This window comes from Equus przewalskii, chromosome 29 (genome assembly GCF_037783145.1).
Source record: "Equus przewalskii isolate Varuska chromosome 29, EquPr2, whole genome shotgun sequence".
Taxonomy (NCBI): Eukaryota; Metazoa; Chordata; class Mammalia; order Perissodactyla; family Equidae; genus Equus; species Equus przewalskii.
This window is the reverse complement of record NC_091859.1, coordinates 27,201,702-27,219,108: the sequence shown is the minus strand read 5'-3', so window position 1 is coordinate 27,219,108 and position 17,407 is coordinate 27,201,702. Positions and strand designations below refer to the sequence as shown.

Below are 17,407 nucleotides of genomic sequence, written 5' to 3'. Positions count from 1 at the left end.
ATGATGCAGCCATTAATCACCACCTATTCTCTAGGTAGATGTGTAAATTCACAGCATAAAAGGGCAAGAAACCCGGCTTTAATGAGATATATATATATATCTTGTTCCTCTACATTCGTTATAGAGTCATCTCTAGTAGGACTGGTCATAGCACTTATCTTCGTCATTTCTGCCACTCTTTTGCACCATCCTCATCTTCGCCGCCCCCTTCCCTTTGGCATTTCCATAATAACTTAGACATAAGCAGTGAAATCAAAGAACAGTGAGAGGCAGCTGATTATTTTCATTTGTAAAAAAAAAGAAAAAAGTTTTATTATGAAACTAGTTTGTATAAAACAGGGTTATACACGTTTTTTGTAAGTTTGTAATAAAACAGTAAGAAAAAAAAAAAGGCAGTGATAGAAATTTCCCCAAAGGCAAAACCAACTGGCTGCCACTTTGCGTTTGGACAGTAGCTGCATAAACTTTGTTCTTCTTGAACAGTATTTAATAACATCATTAATACATTAACAAAGTTTCTATAAAGTAAGACACATTGGTGCTGAAGTACATCTGGTGGCCTTTTGATCTCCCCTATGAGGAGAGTTCTTTACAAAACCACATAGGGAAAAATGGCAGTTGCGAGGTGAACTACACATCTAAAATAGCAGAGGTAACGCATTACATGTTAAAGTATCAAGATATACACATTTTAAACCATTTGTACAAAACTCTATAAATTTTTTCTCTCTTTCTCTCTTATGTACAAAAATATCTTAATATATCCCCAAACTGGTTAGGATAGATACAAATAGATTTTTCTTATAATAAAAAAATTCACAAAAGATTGGAAGCATTCTATGATGAAAACTGTAGAAAAGATGGTGTGAGGGAGTGGGGCTTGGGGAGGGCGCCCCGGAGGATCGGGGTTTCAAAGGACTGAGGATAGCATCATTTCACTGCAGACAAATGTCTACAGCTTATTGGGATGGGAGATACTGAGAGTAAGGACACAACCCATTTCTAGAGGGCTAAGAACTGGGCTTTCAGAGAGGGCGGAGGTGAACCTCCCAGCAAGCGCTTTCAGTTCTGCCTGTTAGTGGTGGGTGGGAGTTTCTATAGGGCATGTGCTGCTCCCTTCTGCCAGGAGCCCACTGCTTTTGCACCCAAGCTGCATTTTGTGCAACGACTCAGGTCCTAGTCACTCTTCATATCTCGTGAATGATTGGAGTGTAAAGATACTGTTCCGAGCGCATCGCTGTTCTCTAAGAGCCTTGCTTCTCAGACGTGCGTCCCTTAGTTGGCGTTGGGGTTGGGTGCCTGGGGGTTCCCCCCTCCTTTTTCTCTTCTTCTTTTTTTACTTTTCTCTCCCTTCCAACATCGCTGACGAGAAAGCACTAAAGATGCAGGCTGTGCGGTCGCCCTATAACATAAGAAGAACGGGAGAGGTTAGCGTGAACTTGGAGGCTGGTGGTGGGGAAAAACGGAGGTTTGGGAGAGGATCTGTCAGGTATGGAGCCTCTTTTGACAGGTTCTAGTACTCGGTTCTTCAGCATCTCCCCACCTCACCCCTACCCTCCAGTTCTTGGATATCTAGGCAAAGCCGCTCTCAGCTGAAACTAACAAATCAGGATTTGAAATAGACAAACTTTAACAAATCCTTTAAAGCAACACTCCCCCCCCCATCTCCGTGGAGACAGTCCCCCTCCTACAGACACTAAGACGGAGGAAAAAAGCTGAAGACAAGAAAATACACCCTGTTCACTCTAAAAGGCAACTTACCTGCTTCCAAAGTCCATTCGTACCGGGGCCTGAGCAGGCCGAGCCCCTCAGAACCAGTTGGTGAAGTCGAGCAGCTCTTGCTCCTCCGGGCTGAGGGGGTCGTAAGAGCCCTCGTCCGAGGAGTAGGATGAGACCGGCGAGCCGGCCATGGAGTTCATGTCGTTGGAGTAGTTGGGGGAGATGGTGGGCGACAGGACGCCAGCCTGGAAGGCAGCGCTCACCGCGTCGTGCTCGTCCAGCAGCTGCTGCAGCGCGCGGATGTACTCGACCGCGGAGCGCAGCGTCTCCACCTTGCTCATCTTCTTGTTGGCCGCGCCGTTGGGGACGTGCTCCCGAAGGGTGGCAAAGCCCAGGTTGACCAGCTTGACGCGGTTGCGCTCGCGCTCGTTGCGGCGCGCCACGGCCGCCGGCTGTTGCTGCGGCAGGCTGTAGCCGAAGCCGCTGAAGTTCAGCCGGCGTTTGCAGCGCATCAGTTCGGGCGAGGACGAGCGCTGTCGCTTGACTTGCTTGGGCGCTGACTTGTGACCGCCCCCTGAGGGCTGGCCGTCGGCCGCCGGGCTCAGCTGCGGCGCCTGCTGCTGCTGCTGCTGCGCGCTCTGCGCTGCTGCCGCCGCGGCCGCTGCCGCCGCGGCTGCGGCAGTGGCAAAGAAGCAGGCTGCGGGCGGCAGGAAGGGCTGCTGGGGCTGCGGCTGGGGCTGCTGGCCGGCGCCGCCGCTCTCCATCTTGGCAGAGCTCTCCATGCGAAGCGGCGGCCAAGGAGTCGCGGAATCGGAGCGAGCCGGGACGCGAGGTGCGGGGCGCACGAGGGAGACACAGACAGGACTTGGATGCACGAACAGAGAGGGAAAGAAGGGGACAGATGAAGAAGGAGCCCGGAGGGAAGTTAAACAAAATACAAAATCCCCGGGAGACTTCTTAGGGTGGGAGCAAAGAAGGTGCAAATGCTTTTCCTCCTCCCTCCCCTCCTCCTCCTCCCTCCCCTCCTCCCTTCGCGGGTTGGCTGCGGGAGCCTCGCGTGGCGCTCGCGTGTGAGGCTGCCGCTAGCGCCTTCTTGTTTAAAAAAAAAAAAAAAAGGCAGAAGAAGCAAAAGTCAGCGGCGAGCGCGCTCTGTTGAGTCTCCCGCTCCTCTCCCCCTAGGGCTGCGCTCTCTTGCGCCGGGTCTCGGTCTCTCCAGCCGTAGCTCAAGCTGTTTTTATTATTTTGTTAACACCCTTTTCTTTCTTATTTCCTTCTTTCACTCGCCCTCCCTGGCCAGCTCCCTGTCGGTGCGCCTTCCACGTTCCCTGGCCAGAAGTGAGAGAGTGCTGGGCGGCCGGAGTGCGGCTGCCTTTTCAATGGGACACCCAGCCCCACGCGCAGCCCTGGCCCCGCCTCGCCCCCCACTCCCCGCTGCTGCAGCAAGCGGCTGCAGCCCCCACTCCCCCCTCCTCTTACCTCCTCCTCCCACCCACTCCCCAACTCCCCCTCCTCCCCTCGCCTCCCCCCGCCCATTCCCTGCGCCCGCTCCTTGCAAACTCTCCATTCAGCCGGGTTTGTTGTTGCAGTGCGTGCGCCTGGCGCGTGCCGGACTCCAGGCTGAATAAACAGGCGGCGCGCTCGGGGCGGGCTGCAGCCGGGGGTGGCTCTAGACGGGGGGGCCGGCGTCACAAGAGGGACAAATGGCTCTGGAAATTGGGGTGTATGGGTGCAAAGGTTTAGGGTGAAGTGCCCCAGGATTTTCCTGAGAACTTAGAGCAAAGCACGGGAAAGGGTTTGGGCAGATAAAGTGGCACGGGGCAATCTTGAGGTTGGGGGGAGCGGGGCTCCATTTTTTCTGTTTCCTTCACCCCGTTCTCTTGGGAATCTTTACTGTCTTTGGGAGCTGAAGCAAATTTGCTATTGAAATTCAGAAAGACGAGGGGAACTCCGTCAGAAGTACTGGACTGTTCATGTAAAAGTACTCTTAAGACCTGAGTTCCACTCCCATTGCGTCCTCTCACTAGCTCTGTAGTCCTTGGTAAGTGGCATCCTCTCTGAGCCTCAGTTTCCTTGTCTGTAGCAACAGAAAGTTGGATTAGATGGTCTCTAATGTCCCATCCAGGTCTAAAAATTAGGATGTGCTCCCCACAAGGAGCAAGTGTGGAAGGGGTCGAGGCGAAGGGAGGTGATCACGCAAAGCGGTGTTTGTGATCAGTGCTATAGGTAGGTGTGCATGTCCGGGATGCCCCGCGGAATGACCTCGGGCTGCCTGAAGCATCGCCCCCCCCCCCCCCCACACCCCTCACAGGATTATTTCCAGACCAGCTGGGGTGGATGCAGAAAGAAGGGAGCTCTCTAGGATATTCCAGGGTTGGGTCTGAGAAGAAAGATGTGGGGCGGGGCGGGGGGAGGGTGATGGAGCTTTGGGGACTGGAGGAGCTTTTCTGGTTGTTCAGAGCGCCGCCTTAAGCACCTCGGAGGCCTTGGCGCAGCCTCCATCCCGCCCCAGGCGTGTGCCCGGCGGGCTGGTGGCAGGCGACTGGGAGCCGAGCCCGGTGGGGCCGCGTGCTGGCGCCGCGCGGGAGGGGGAGGCGCTTGCAGCCGTCGCTTGCCCGCTTGGACAGCGCCTGCCCAGGCGTCCTTCCTGGGCCCTCGGCCCTGGCGCTCTCTGGCCGGAGCCGGGTCCAGCTTCAGGGCGCCTTGGGACACGGCGCTTCGCGGAAAGCGGGCGCAGCAACGGGTCACATCTCTGTCCTGCTCTGGTGCAGGCACGGAGAGGAGGCTGGGGCACGTCTCAGGTCGCGTCTACATAGGCAGAAGGAAGCAAAGGGTAATCATCCGGTTGATTTGTCCAGGAGAAATAGGCAGTTTTGATCAGAGACCTGGGCGAAGGGATGGTTGTAGTGAATTAACGGGATAATTGCTTCTCATTGAACTTCCTTTTGTGGAGATGGGTCTGTCTAAAGGATCCATGGAAGTGACGCAGGGAACCCCCCTTGGTATGTGTGTCTGGCTATGAGTATTGTCGGAGCAATAGTGGTGGTGATGGGTAGTAAGGACAGGTAGCTCCCGAGGTGAATCACCTCTCTTCTCTGCCTCAGTTTCCTCTTTTAAAACGAGGGAGTTTGGGAAGCATAGTACTGACTCAGGCCAAAAGAGATCAGCTCTGTAAACCTCCCTCCCCACACAGACACATGTCACCCACCCCTCCAACCTGGGACTCGCTGACGCCACAAGACTTTGCAGGATTTACACCTCTGCCCTCTGCTCCCACCTCCCACTCCAGGAAAGGAGCTGACAGGTCTCCAAGATCACATTTGTCTCCTCTTTCAGGAAGTGTAAGAGACGATGAGGCCTGAAGCAAAGCCACAGCACCGGTTTTCCACCCCGAGGAAGCCTCCACGACTGGCGAAAGAGCGGTTATTCAGGCACTTCCGGCCATCCACGTGCTGCAGCTGTGAGCTCTGGGTGCAGGCCGCTAGGAGGCGCCTAGGCAAAGCCTCCTTGTGGCCCATCCACTCCTCTCTCTCAAAATAGTGTGTGTGTGTTGGGGGGGGGGGGGTGGGGTGTCGCCAACAGCGACACGTCTAACTGCGTTTTCTTTCCCATTGGGTTGAATCATGCACCCTGAGCTCCTTTCCAAGTCAGACTCTAATCATTCCACACTTAAAAGGTCCGCAGTCCTGGCTCTACCACTATTTTACGTTGTAACCTAGAACAAGTTCCTCTTCCTCCAACGCCCTCAGTTTCCTGATCTGTGCAGGAGGGGCGTACATCAGCTAATTTCGAAACGTACCTAGGAGCGCGCAAAATTTGCAGATAGCCAGCACATGTTCTCAGTTTCCTTTTCACATGCAGGTTTCACGCGTGCACAGAGATCCTAATTATCAGGGACTTCAAGGCCAGAGCCCACTCCCAACCACGCAGACACACACACACACGCAGACACACACACAGAGCCTACTCCCAACCACACACACGAAATGGGCGCCCAAATGGAAGCACCAACTATGAAAACGCGCATTGTAGTGGCCCTACTTGTTGGCCTCCGCCCAGGAGAAAAGACAGCTCGGGCGCTGGGATCCTTCCGGCCAAAGCCACCGGAACATTTGTCCCTATTCTGCCCGCTCCAGTCCCGAGCCAAAATTCCGTCCTCACTCTCCCCACTCCCGCATCCTCAGCCTGCTTCCTTACATGCTTTGCAAAGCTTTCCAAGAACCCAGGCGTTCTCTTCCTCCCACTGGAGTAAATACAAAGAATGCTCCCCATCACGCTCCCAGCCCAGCACTGTCTCCACTTTCTCCTCCACCACTAAGGTAGAGAGGTTTAGAATCTTTCCCCGAGTTTGCACCTCTGCCTTTCGGGATTGCACCCTACAGACGGGAGTTCTTCACTGAAATTGACTTTCAGGTCTTTTTATTTTTTTTTACTTTTTTTAAAAATTTTTACCAGTTTGGAGCAAAGGACCAAGGCTCAAGAGCCAATCAGAATTCTGCCTCAGATCCTGTGACCTCAATTATGACTCCCCTCCCCCAACATGCACACCTGAGAGAGGGGCCACTGGCTCGCTTAGGCCAGGGGACTCCAAATCTTGCACTGGAGGGATAAAGCAGATAAACTTGATTTGGTACCCAGGTTCTGTTATTTAACAGCGATGTGACTTTGAGCAAACAGCCTACACTCTGAGTCTAGCTTTCTTCCTCCGTACCATGTCCATAGTTATAGCATCTACCTCCAAGACTTGAGAGATTTCAACGAGATGTATATGAAGCACTCCAGATCTGGAGTCTGGGAAGGGTCTGGGAAGGGATGAATAAGAATAGCTGTTCTAAAGCCATTCTGCTGCTTACACAGCCCATCCAGGATGGGGTTTTGGGAAGAGGATGCTTGACATCTTGGAACCACACTGTGATCATTACTACAGCCATTGGAGATCCCATGCTATCCTGTCCTACTGGCCCAGCACCTAAGAGTGGGTAATTCCTGTCATTTTTGAGGAATAGTGATGATGCTCCCAAATCAAGATGGTGGAGATAGGAGCCAAATTTTTAACATTGACAGTAGTAAGTGAGATCACACCCAGACCCACTTCACGGCCGGCACATGGAGGGGGCTTCAGCAGAGCCACCGGCCCTGACCTCCCTTGCCACCCACTAGGCCTGACTCTGGGCAAGTCCCCAGGCTTTACTTCACCAGGACACTCAAGGTCCCATTTATCTCGATGTGGAGGGAAAAGAAAACAGCTCACAAAAGGAGTGTTTGATACCTTCATCCATAAATGAAGAGGTGGCACTCCCTTGGCTTATCTGTCAAGGCTGTCAGGATAATTAAATCTGATGTTCTTTGTGAATTCACTTTGCAAATCCCTCCACACGTATCAGGGATTGCCATTCTTATGAGGGGGAGGCAGGACACTGACCCCCTTTGGTGTGTCCTACCCAGAATATAGACATCTCAGAAAAATGGGAAGGTTTCTCTTTCTCCTGCAGTACAATAAGGGCCTTAGTTTCTGCACCTTCAGCTGCCTCTTCTATGTGAGGGAATCCTGGAGGTGGACCACTCCTTATCTTGAACCTTCTCCACATTCAGCACCAGGATCTACATGGGGAGATGGCTTCCCTAGTGACATAGGAATCTGCTACCCAGTGAACCTGAGGCCCTGGGGCCCTGAGTCTCCTGCCACCTTAATTTCCACTCAAAGTTCAAGGCCAGGCCAGTGCCAGCTTTGCTTGCACAGAATCCTCAAGCTCCAGAATTGTGCCCCTTCTCTTCTTGGAAAGGAGATACTCCTCATCTCTTTTTAAAAAGCCCCCTCTGTGCTTTTTCTTGGAGGGGAGGAGAGTTAATCTTAAAAGTGAAACTAGGTTTTCCATTGAATGGATCATTTCATAAAATTATACTTATACTGGATCCCACATAAGAAGCAAAGAGATTACCAGAGAACACAGGCCTTGATTCTTGATTTGGACACAAGAGTGTTAGCGCAATCCTTGATTTTATTGAGCACCAAGCCCCAGAAGCCATGGATACTTTGAGAAAAGTGGGTGTGCAGGGCATTCATAGAAGATCCTCGGTTTCCAGTGCTATAACACAGGGCCTCTGTGCCTGGTGTATGCGGCTCTAAGCCTGTGCTTGACACTGTCCTCCCCAGGGAAATGAAAAGTCCACAACTGCATAATCTACAGTCTCCAAGCACACCCTCCCAAGGTAACTTCAGAAGCCGCTGCTGCCCACTCTGAACTGGGTCGGGCCTGGGATGGACTGTTCAGTGGGCAGAATAGCACAAACCACTGACTTGGCTCGGCTTCTTGGTCAGAGCGGCCGGGCCCGCACCTGCATCAAGGAATCCAGGTTTCTAACAAATCTATTTGCTCTTTCAATACGCCTTAAAAAGAAAAGAAAAAAAGCTGGAAAAACAAAACAAAAAAAGCACAAACTATTATTTTACTGTGGGAGGGGAGATGGGGATGGGGGGAGGGGGTAATTTGCAGCCACCCTGGCCAGCCAGTCCTTTTGAAGTTCTCCAAATAAGGAGTAACGCTAAGTCTTTATTTTTTCTAAAGCCCCATTTACATTATGATTAAATACCTTCCTCGGATAAGGATAAAGAAAGTCGTTAATCTATATAGCTCTGCAAAGAATCAATACATTCTAAACTTTTGTAGGATTTGTTACACTCTATTTTGTTACAGTAGCCCAGCTTCTCTCCGTCTAGGCACATGGCTCTCCTTCCCTCCCCCTTCCCCACCTCGCCCAAGAATGAAAATAAAGTAAAGGTCTTTCACGGTAAACAAAACCAGCTGATTCTTCACAGAGAACCCATGAATAGCTGGAGAAGAAAAAAAAACTTACAATAAATGGTGCATTTTTTTCTCTGCTGGGTATAGTATTCAAGGATCAGGGCAGTATTCAAACAGAGGTCCATTTTTTGCTCAGCAAGAGAGTTTAGAAAGGAAGCGTGGGGTCCATTCAGAGCTTTTCCCCCTTCACAATCGCAGGGTTCTATGAAACCTATCTTCCATGCCTTGTCGGAGTGTTTCTGGGGACCAATTAGTGCTTTGTTGCACGGCTTCTTTGCTGAATCTTTGAGCAGCAAGAAAAAGCGCTCTCGAGTCTCCCCTTATTTTGACCATTTCTGTCATTACTCAGTGTAATAATTAATATGACAACTGGACGCTCGAGTTTGTATAGAAACACCTCAGCTACAGGAGCGAGCGTGCAGTGGGTGGTAACCAGCCGCACATCAGCCGGAGAAGCCACACACACAAAAAGGAATGAATGGCCGCAGAGAAAGAGAAGGAATAAAGATAAAATAGTTGGCACAACGCAGAACATAAAACAGACTCGAATGGAGACAGGGCGGGGGAAAGGGGGACAATTAGAAGGGGAGGGGGAAAAACACCCTACAGAGGTTAACTTATTTTGAAACTGTTTTCTGAATAGAACCGTGGACGTGAGCGGCCGCTTTTCAGCCCAGCGCGTTTCCCCCCAACTTTCTGAACTCTCTGGAACACAAGGGGCGGGCAGGAGCGTGGGGAGAGAAAGAAGGCTCGCCCAATCTTTAGGTTCTCCCCAGGATCCTTCGGGAATGTGCACCCAACACACCACCCAGCTCAAGTTCCCCACTCCTGGTTTGGCTTTCATCTTCGCAGAAATATTGTTCCCCTTTGCTCCAACTTCAGTCTTTGGAGCTAGCAAGAGACAAGAACCGGCGGAAGTAGTAGAGGAGAGAAACAAGCGCCGCACCACCCTCCTTGGGGTGAATCTTGTGGAGAGGGCATTTCTGATACATCCCAGCAATTCTGAAGAGCAGCGCCCTGCGGGGCTCCTGGCGTGGAGGGTCTCTCCCCGGGAGCGTCGTCCAGCCAGACTGGGCGCCGCGCCCCAGCCCCGCGCGGGGCCGCCTCTGCCGCTCCCGCAAGTGCGCCCCGGGGTTTCGACCCGCTCCGTGACGGCATAATAAATAATTAGAGGGTTTAAGCGCGTTAGCCACAGCTCATGCTAATGAGCCAGATAAGGGCTCACGCTAACCCAAGGTGACAGTTTGCATATAGGAGGGAAGAAAAAGAGTCCTGCTATTTTTCCCCAACTTGATTGCTCCTTCTCAAATTCATGCGTCCCCTGTCCCCTTCCTCCATTCCCTTCTTCTCCTCTCCCTTATCTCCTGCCACACGCACAACACACACACTCCACCCTCTTTTGACCCTTCCTCGGTCTTTCACCCCCACACCGGCCGCATCGTGACGTCACAAAATCCCCGGGTGCCTAAATCTGACCTGCCGGGAAAGTTCACTCCCAGCGCGTCCCGTCCAGTCTCAGCCCTCGAGTGGAGACGGTTCGTATGCCTTTCTTTACACAGTGTGGAACGCACCAAGACTCCCATCCTCGGGGAAGGAAGTTAAAGCTCAGGATCGGGGGTCCCTGAGCGCTTCGGGGGGCCAGCGCGCCCTTAGGTGCTCTCTGCGCTCTGCAGGGTGAGGGGAGCTACCGGCTGGGGCGAGGAGCGCAGGCGTCCGGAGCCCTGGAGCTCCTGAAATGGTCCTGCCGCCTCCCAAAAGCAGGGGCACTTTGCCGAAGTGACTGAGGTCAGTCGTGTGTCCCCATTGTGTGGCCACGTGTCCTGTGTCCATCATCACCTCGCCAAAGTCCGAGCTCAGCCCGACTCCTTGCGGCGCGGCCCGGGAACGCTCCGGCCTATAAATCAGGCAGGCGGCTGCGAGCCGTTTCCCTCTCTGTGCAGACCTGGATGTTGGCCCTGCGGGCCCAGGGCAAGTTTTGCTCCCAAGAAGTTAGGAAGGAAGCAGCCTGCCAGGGCAAGGTGTCCACCTGGGAAACTGTGCACCTGCTCCAGGTCGGCCAGTTAACGCTTCCCTCCCTCCCACCACTCTTCCTCAGGACTAGTATTTGCACCACCAGCAGGGTACTTTCTTTCTTTCTTTTTTCTTTTTTCTTTTTTTTTGGTGAGGAAGATTGGCCCTGAGCTAACTTCTGTGCCAACCTTCCTCTATTTTGTACATGGGACACCTCCGCAGTATGGCTTGATGAGCAGTGTCTGTGTCCAGGCCCAGGATCCCAACCCGAGAACCCTGACCGCTGAAGCAGAGTGTGTGAACCTAACCGCTATGCAACCCTGCTGGCTTGGGTACTTTTTTGGGGAGGAGGAAGGAGAGGAACAAGGTGATTTATAAGACACAGATATTCGTTGACATGGAAACTTAAAGAAACAGCAACAAAAACAAAATTAAATGAGTTCGTATTTGTAAAAGGCTGAGAACAATGCCTGGCACACAGTGAACGCATTTAACAGGCGTTACTAAATAAGTGCAAGCATATTGAAATACCTAACAGAAGGTATGCGCTATTCATCTAAGATGTTCGAAAATACCATTTTGATGTCAAATGATCAAGGTTGATATGTTCATTGGTTCATGAAATAACTATTGAACATAATTGTAGATAAAGAAGACAATCATTGCCTTGGATGAGCTTGTAGTTTAGCCGACAGAAAAGGCGGTGTATAAGAGAAGAAGGTGCATTAAACACACAGTGGGGGCAACAATGGAGAGCCCGCTTCCCTCAGGCTCCATTCCTCTTTGGACTCCCACCCTCCTCCAAATAGTCCACCAGGTTACCCCCAAATAAATAGACAGTCTAGGTACAAAAGGGTGGACTTGTTACGCAAACACATCCCAAAGTCATCCAGTCTCTCTTCCCCAAGGAGATGGTGGTCCCTTAGCTTTTCCTCTACGACAAGTCTTGAGCAGACTCTAACCAACGCCACATACACACACACTTTTAACACTTGTTGGTGTTAGGTGCAGTGAGAAGGCAAGTCACTTGAAGTCCAGAGGGACTCCAGGGTCTGGAACTTCCTAACTCTGTGTCCCGGGGGAAATTGCTCACACTCCCCTAGGCTGTTCTTCTACAGTGTGAGAGGGCTGAGTGAGGTGCTGCCCCTGTAGACAATGCAGGCACGACCACATGACTCTCTGGTGGCAACAGCTCCCCTCTAAGCAGACAAACGTCTTCTGCTCTTCTTTCCTAAAGCAAGAAACTGTAGGGAGTAAATGACCTCACCCACAGCTTCACCAGGCACACCAGTCCTTGCTGGTGCCAGGATTATGGCTTCTGATGGCCGGAAGGCGGCGTCATGGGTCAGCATGACTTTAGCCCCAGGGACAAGTGTAAGAGGTGGGCCACTAGCTCCTCATCGGGATTCACGTGCGAAAAGAAGAAACTCACCACTCTCGCTGACGGCTTTGCTTGGGTAACAGGGCTTCCCTCTACTGCTGGAGCAGTTTCTGATTTGGGATTTGGGGTTTGGGGACCTAGGAAGCTCGAAGTCCTCCGTGGCGGGTTGCGTGAGTCGCTCGCCACCTGCCGGTTATTTCTCGAACTGCAGCGAGGACTGCGTGAAAATCTTGCAGTTCGACTCATACATTACCACGAATCTCTTCTACTAATTCTACTCCATACCACTCAGTTCAACCCCCCACAATACCCACATTAGGTGCCTGTTAATATTCAGATTCTGAAGGTTCATCCTAGACCCACCAAGTCAGAATCCGTGCAATCGGCCTTTTAAACAAGCTGTAGAGTAGTCCTTTTGTACGTAGAAGCTGGAGAACTAGTTATCTAGAGGTATTCGAGGTGATGAAACACAGTCTCCATTACTCAGACCCGTGAAGAACAAATCTCTTCTGATAAAGTTACACGAGTCCTATAAATATCCTTTCTTTGGGTAAAGGGATGCCTGGTGACTTCTGAGGAGGGTGGAAAGGACTGGTGAGTTATTGCAGAGATGGTCTTTGATGAACGGGACCCAACTCGCAGTGGGAAGAAAAGGGCCATGGGACCAACCTGCTCAACATGGAGCCTTTCGCTTCCTTGACTTTGGAGACTCCAGCAGGCTTAACCTCCTCCTCCCTTCATCCACCTCTTCCAAAGCTGCATCTTGGACTTTGCTACACCCAGAGCAGCTCCACCTTTGGAATCTGAACCTTCCATCCTCCCCTCTGATTCCTTCTGGTTCCCACTTCTGCTGTACCTCTCTCTAATCTCCTTTCCCAAGATCTATTTCTTCCCAGTCTAGTCTCTCTCCGACTCAATCTGGAAAGTGTGATTGATTGTTCCACAAACTTATAACTTATAAAATGCTTACCTTCCCATCTTAAAAAACAGGCAACTCATTCCTTGATCTTATGACCAGTTTCACCCCTCAGTCAAGTTTCCGATAACAGTAATCTACGCCCATGGTTCCATTTACTTATCTCCCACTTACCTGCCTGAGCTTCATCACCACTGGAGTTCCTCATCGTGATGGTTAATCTTATGTGTCAACTTGAATGGGCCAGAGGGTGCCCAGATATTTGGTTAAACATTATTCTGGGTATGTCTCTAAGGATGCTTTGGGTCAGATTAACGTTTGAATCCATAGACTGAGTAAAGCAGATTGACCTCCCCACTGTGGGCGCACCTCACCCAATCCATTGAAGACCCGAATAGAACAAAAAGGATGAGTAAGGGAAAATTCACACACTCTCTCAGCCTGGTTGTCTTTAAGCTGGGACACTGGTCTTCTGCCTTCAAACTTGGACTTGCATGGAACTTACACCATCGGCTCTTCTGGTTCTCAGGCCTTCAGACTTCAGGCTGGAACTACACCATCTGCTCTCCTGGGTCTCCAGCTTGCCAATGACTGCAGATGTTGGGACTTCTCAGTCTCCATAATCACTTGAGCTAATTCCTTATAATAAATCTCTCTCTCTCTATGTGTGTATACACACACACACACACACACACACACATATACATATGTGTGTGTGGATGTACATAGACATAGATACATATATACGTAGATAGATAAATAGATCTCCTATTGGTTCTGTTTCTCTGAAGAATCCAGACTAACATGCTCATGAGTGGCTCCCTTTTCCTAAATGTAATAGGTACTTCAGGCCCTACCTTATTTGATTTCCCCAAGCGTTTGGCACTGTTGACTGCTCACCTCTTCTTTTCTTTTCTTTTTCCTAGCTTTGCTTTTTATTGAGTTCATACTAGTTTACATCAATGTGAGATTTCAGTTGTACATTATTTCTTGACTGTCACCACATAAGTGCTCCCCTTCACCCCCTGTGCCCACCCCCTGACCCTTCTTCCCTTGGTAACCACTGAACTGTTTTCTTTGTCCATGTGTTTGTTTATATTCCACATATAAGTGAAATCATCTGGTGTTTGTCTTTCTCAATCTGGCTTGTTTTGCCTAGCGTAATTCACTCCAGATCCTTCCATGTTGTTGCAAATGGGATGAATTTGTCTTTTTTATGGCTGGGTAGTATTCCATAGTATATATACACCACATCTTCTTTATCCAATCACCAGTCGATGGGCACTTGGGTTGTTTCCATGTCTTGGCTATTGTGAATAGTGCTGCAATGAACATAGGGGTGCATATATTACTTTAGATTGTTGATTTCATGTTGTTTGGGTAGATACCCAGTAGTGGGATAGCTGGATCAAATGGTAGTTCTATTTTCAGTTTTTTTAAGGAATCTCCATACTGTTTTCCATAGTGGCTGCAGCAGTTTGCATTCCCACCACTAGTGTATGAGGGTTCCCTTTTCTCCACATCCTCTCCAACATTTTTTATTTTTAGTCTTAGTGATTATAGCCACTTAGTGATTATATATAGTGAGTATGGTGTTGGCTGTGACCTTTATTATGTTGAGGTAATTTCCTTCTATCCCCATTTTGTTAAGAGTTTTTATCATAAATGGCTGTTGGACCTTGTCAAATGCTTTATCTGCATCTATTGAGATGATCATGTGGGTTTTATTCCTCAATTTGTTGATGTGGTGTATCACGTTCATTGATTTATGGATGTCGAACCATCCCTGTGTCCCTGGTATACATCCCACTTGATCATAATGTATGATCCTTTTGCTGTATTGTTGAATTCGGGTTGCCAAAATTTTGTTAAGGATTTTTGCATCTATGTTCATCAGTGATGTTGGCCTGTAGTTTTCCTTTTTTGTGTCATCCTTGTCAGGCTTTGGTATCAGCATGATATTGGCCTCATAGAATGTGTTTGGAAGTGTTCCATCGTCCCTAATTTTTTGGAATAGCTTGAGAAGGATAGGTATTAAATCCTCTCTGAAAGTTTTGTAGATTCCCCAGGGAAGCCATCTGGTCCTGGGGTTTTATTCTTCGGGATATTTTTGATTATGTTTCAGTCTCTTTCCTTGTGATTGGTCTATTCAGATCGTCTGTTTCTTCTTGATTCAGCTTTGGGAGGTTGTAAGAGTCTACGAATTTATCCATTTCCTCTAGATTATCCATTTCATTGGCATATAGTTTTTTGTAGTATTCTCTTATAATCCATTGTATTTCTGTGGTGTCCATTGTTATTTCTCCTCTTTCATTTCTAATTTTGTTTATCTGAGCTTTCTCTCTTTTTGCCTTTGTAAGTCTGGCTAGGAGTTTGTCAATTTTATTAATCTTCTCAAAGAATCAGCTCTTTGTTTCATTGATCCTTTCTACTGCCTTTTTTTTGTTTCAATAGTGTTTATTTCTGCTCTGACTTTTATTATTTCTCTCCTTCTGCTGACTTTGGGCTTTGTTTGTTCTTCTTTTTCTGATTCAATTAGGTATAATTTGAGATTGTCTATTTGAGATTTTTCTTGTTGTTAAGATGTGCCTGTATTGCAATGAATTTCCCTCTTAATACAGCTTTTGCTGCATCCCATGTGAGTTGGTATGGTATGTTTTCATTTTCATTTGTCTCCAGATATTTTTTGATTTATCCTTTAATTTCTTCAATGATCCATTGCTTGTTCAATAGCATGTTGTTTAGTCTCCACATCTTTGTCCCTTATCAGCTTTTTTATTGTAATTAATTTATAGCTTTATAGCATTGTGATCAGAAAAGATGTTTGCTATTATTTCAATTTTCTTAAATTTATAGAGGCTTGCCTTGTTTTCCAACATATGGTCTATCCTTGAGAATGTTCCTTGTACACTTGAGAAGAATGTGTATTCTGCTGGTTTTGGATGGAGTGTTCTATATATGTCTATTAAGTCCAACTGGTTTAGCTTTTCATTTAATTCCACTGTTTCCTTATTGATTTTCTGTCTGGATGATCTATCCATCGATGTGAGTGGAGTGTTGAGGTCCCCCACTATTATTCTGTTATTATTAATATCTCCTTTTAAATTTGTTGATAGTTGCTTTATGAATTTTGGTGCTCCTATGTTAGGTGCATAGATATTTATAAGTGTTATTTCTTCTTGGTGAAGTGTCCCTTTGATCATTATAGATTCCCTCTCTTTGCCTGCCTTATCTTGAAGTCTACTTTATCTAATATAAGTATTGTGACACTTGCTTTCTTTTGTTTGTCATTAGCTTGGAGTGTTGTCTTCTATCCCTTCACTCTGAGCCTGTGTTTGTCATTGGAGCTGAGATGTGTTTCCTGGAGACAGCATATTGTTGGGTCTTGTTATTTAATCCATCTTGCCACTCTGTGTCTTTTTATTGGAGAATTCAATCCATTTACATTTAGGGTGATTATTAATATATGAGGGCTTAATGCTGTCATTTTATCATTTGTCTTCTGGTTCTCCTGAATTTCCTTTGTTTCTCATCCTGTGTATTTTGGTATACCTATCGAATTATGTAGTTTTTTATGATGTGTTTCTTTGTTTTCTCCTTATTTCTTATTTGTGTCTCTGTTCTGCTTTTTTGTTTAGAGGTTTCCATGAGGTTTGTATTCAGAAGCTCGTGTATAAGATAGTCCATTTTCTGATGGCTTCTTATTTCCTTAGTCTAAACCAATTCAGTCCTTTCCTCCTCCCCTCCTAAGTTGTTTTTCTCACACCTTATTCCATCTTGTGTTGTGAGTTTGTGGTTAAACTGAAAAGATTGTCTTTGTTTTTGGTGGTTTCCTTCCTTATTCTCTTTAATGCTATGCTTGAGTATTTGTTATCCTATTCTGATTCTGTCTACCTATTTATCTCCTTACTCCATGCTTTGGAACCCCTTTCTCCTTTTTTTTTTTTTTCCATGTATGAGGACCTTCTTGAGGATTTCTTGTGGTGGGGGAGTCTCGTGACTACAAACTCCCTTAACTTTTGTTTGTCTGGGAAAGTTTTTATTTCTCCATCATATCTGAAGGATATTTTTGCTGGATAGAATATTCTTGACTGAACATTTTTATCTCTTAAAGATTTGAATATGTCATTCCATTCTCTCTTGGCTTATAAGGTTTTTGCAGAGAAATATGCTGAAAGCCTGATAGGGGTTCCTTTGTAGGTTATTTTCTTCTGCCTTGCTGCCCTTAGTATTCTTTCTTTGTCATTCATTTGTGCTAGTTTTACTACTATATGCTTTGCAGTAGGTCTTTTTACATTGACATATCTAGGAGATCCGGAAGCCTCTTCCACATGGATTTTCCTCTTTCCCTAGGTTTTGGAAGTTCTCTCCTATTATTTCTTTGAACACACTTTCTGCTCCATTCTCCTTCTTGAATACCTATAATTCTCATGTTGCATTTCCTAATTGAGTCAGATACTTCTGAGAGACTTTCTTCACTTATTTTTGGTCTTAGTTCTCTCTACTCCTCTGTCTGGAGCATTTCAACATGTCTAGCTTCGATTATGCTGATATGCTCCTCTATAATGTCCACTCGAGTGT

At 48.0% G+C, this 17,407-nt stretch overlaps 1 protein-coding gene across 1 annotated transcript in view; it reads right to left on the bottom strand.

Moving 5' to 3' along the window:
* Positions 1 to 280: 280 nt before the first annotated feature.
* The window catches only part of ASCL1 (achaete-scute family bHLH transcription factor 1), a 158,142-nt gene continuing 141,015 nt past the window's right edge, over positions 281 to 17,407 (bottom strand). Inside the window, exons 4-5 of the mRNA XM_008517652.2 lie at positions 1,762 to 2,583; positions 281 to 1,402 (exon numbers count right to left, since the gene is read on the bottom strand). Coding sequence (XP_008515874.1) covers positions 1,809 to 2,583 — 775 coding nt within the window. The 3' untranslated portion in view covers positions 281 to 1,402; positions 1,762 to 1,808. The remainder of the gene's footprint in view (positions 1,403 to 1,761; positions 2,584 to 17,407) is intronic.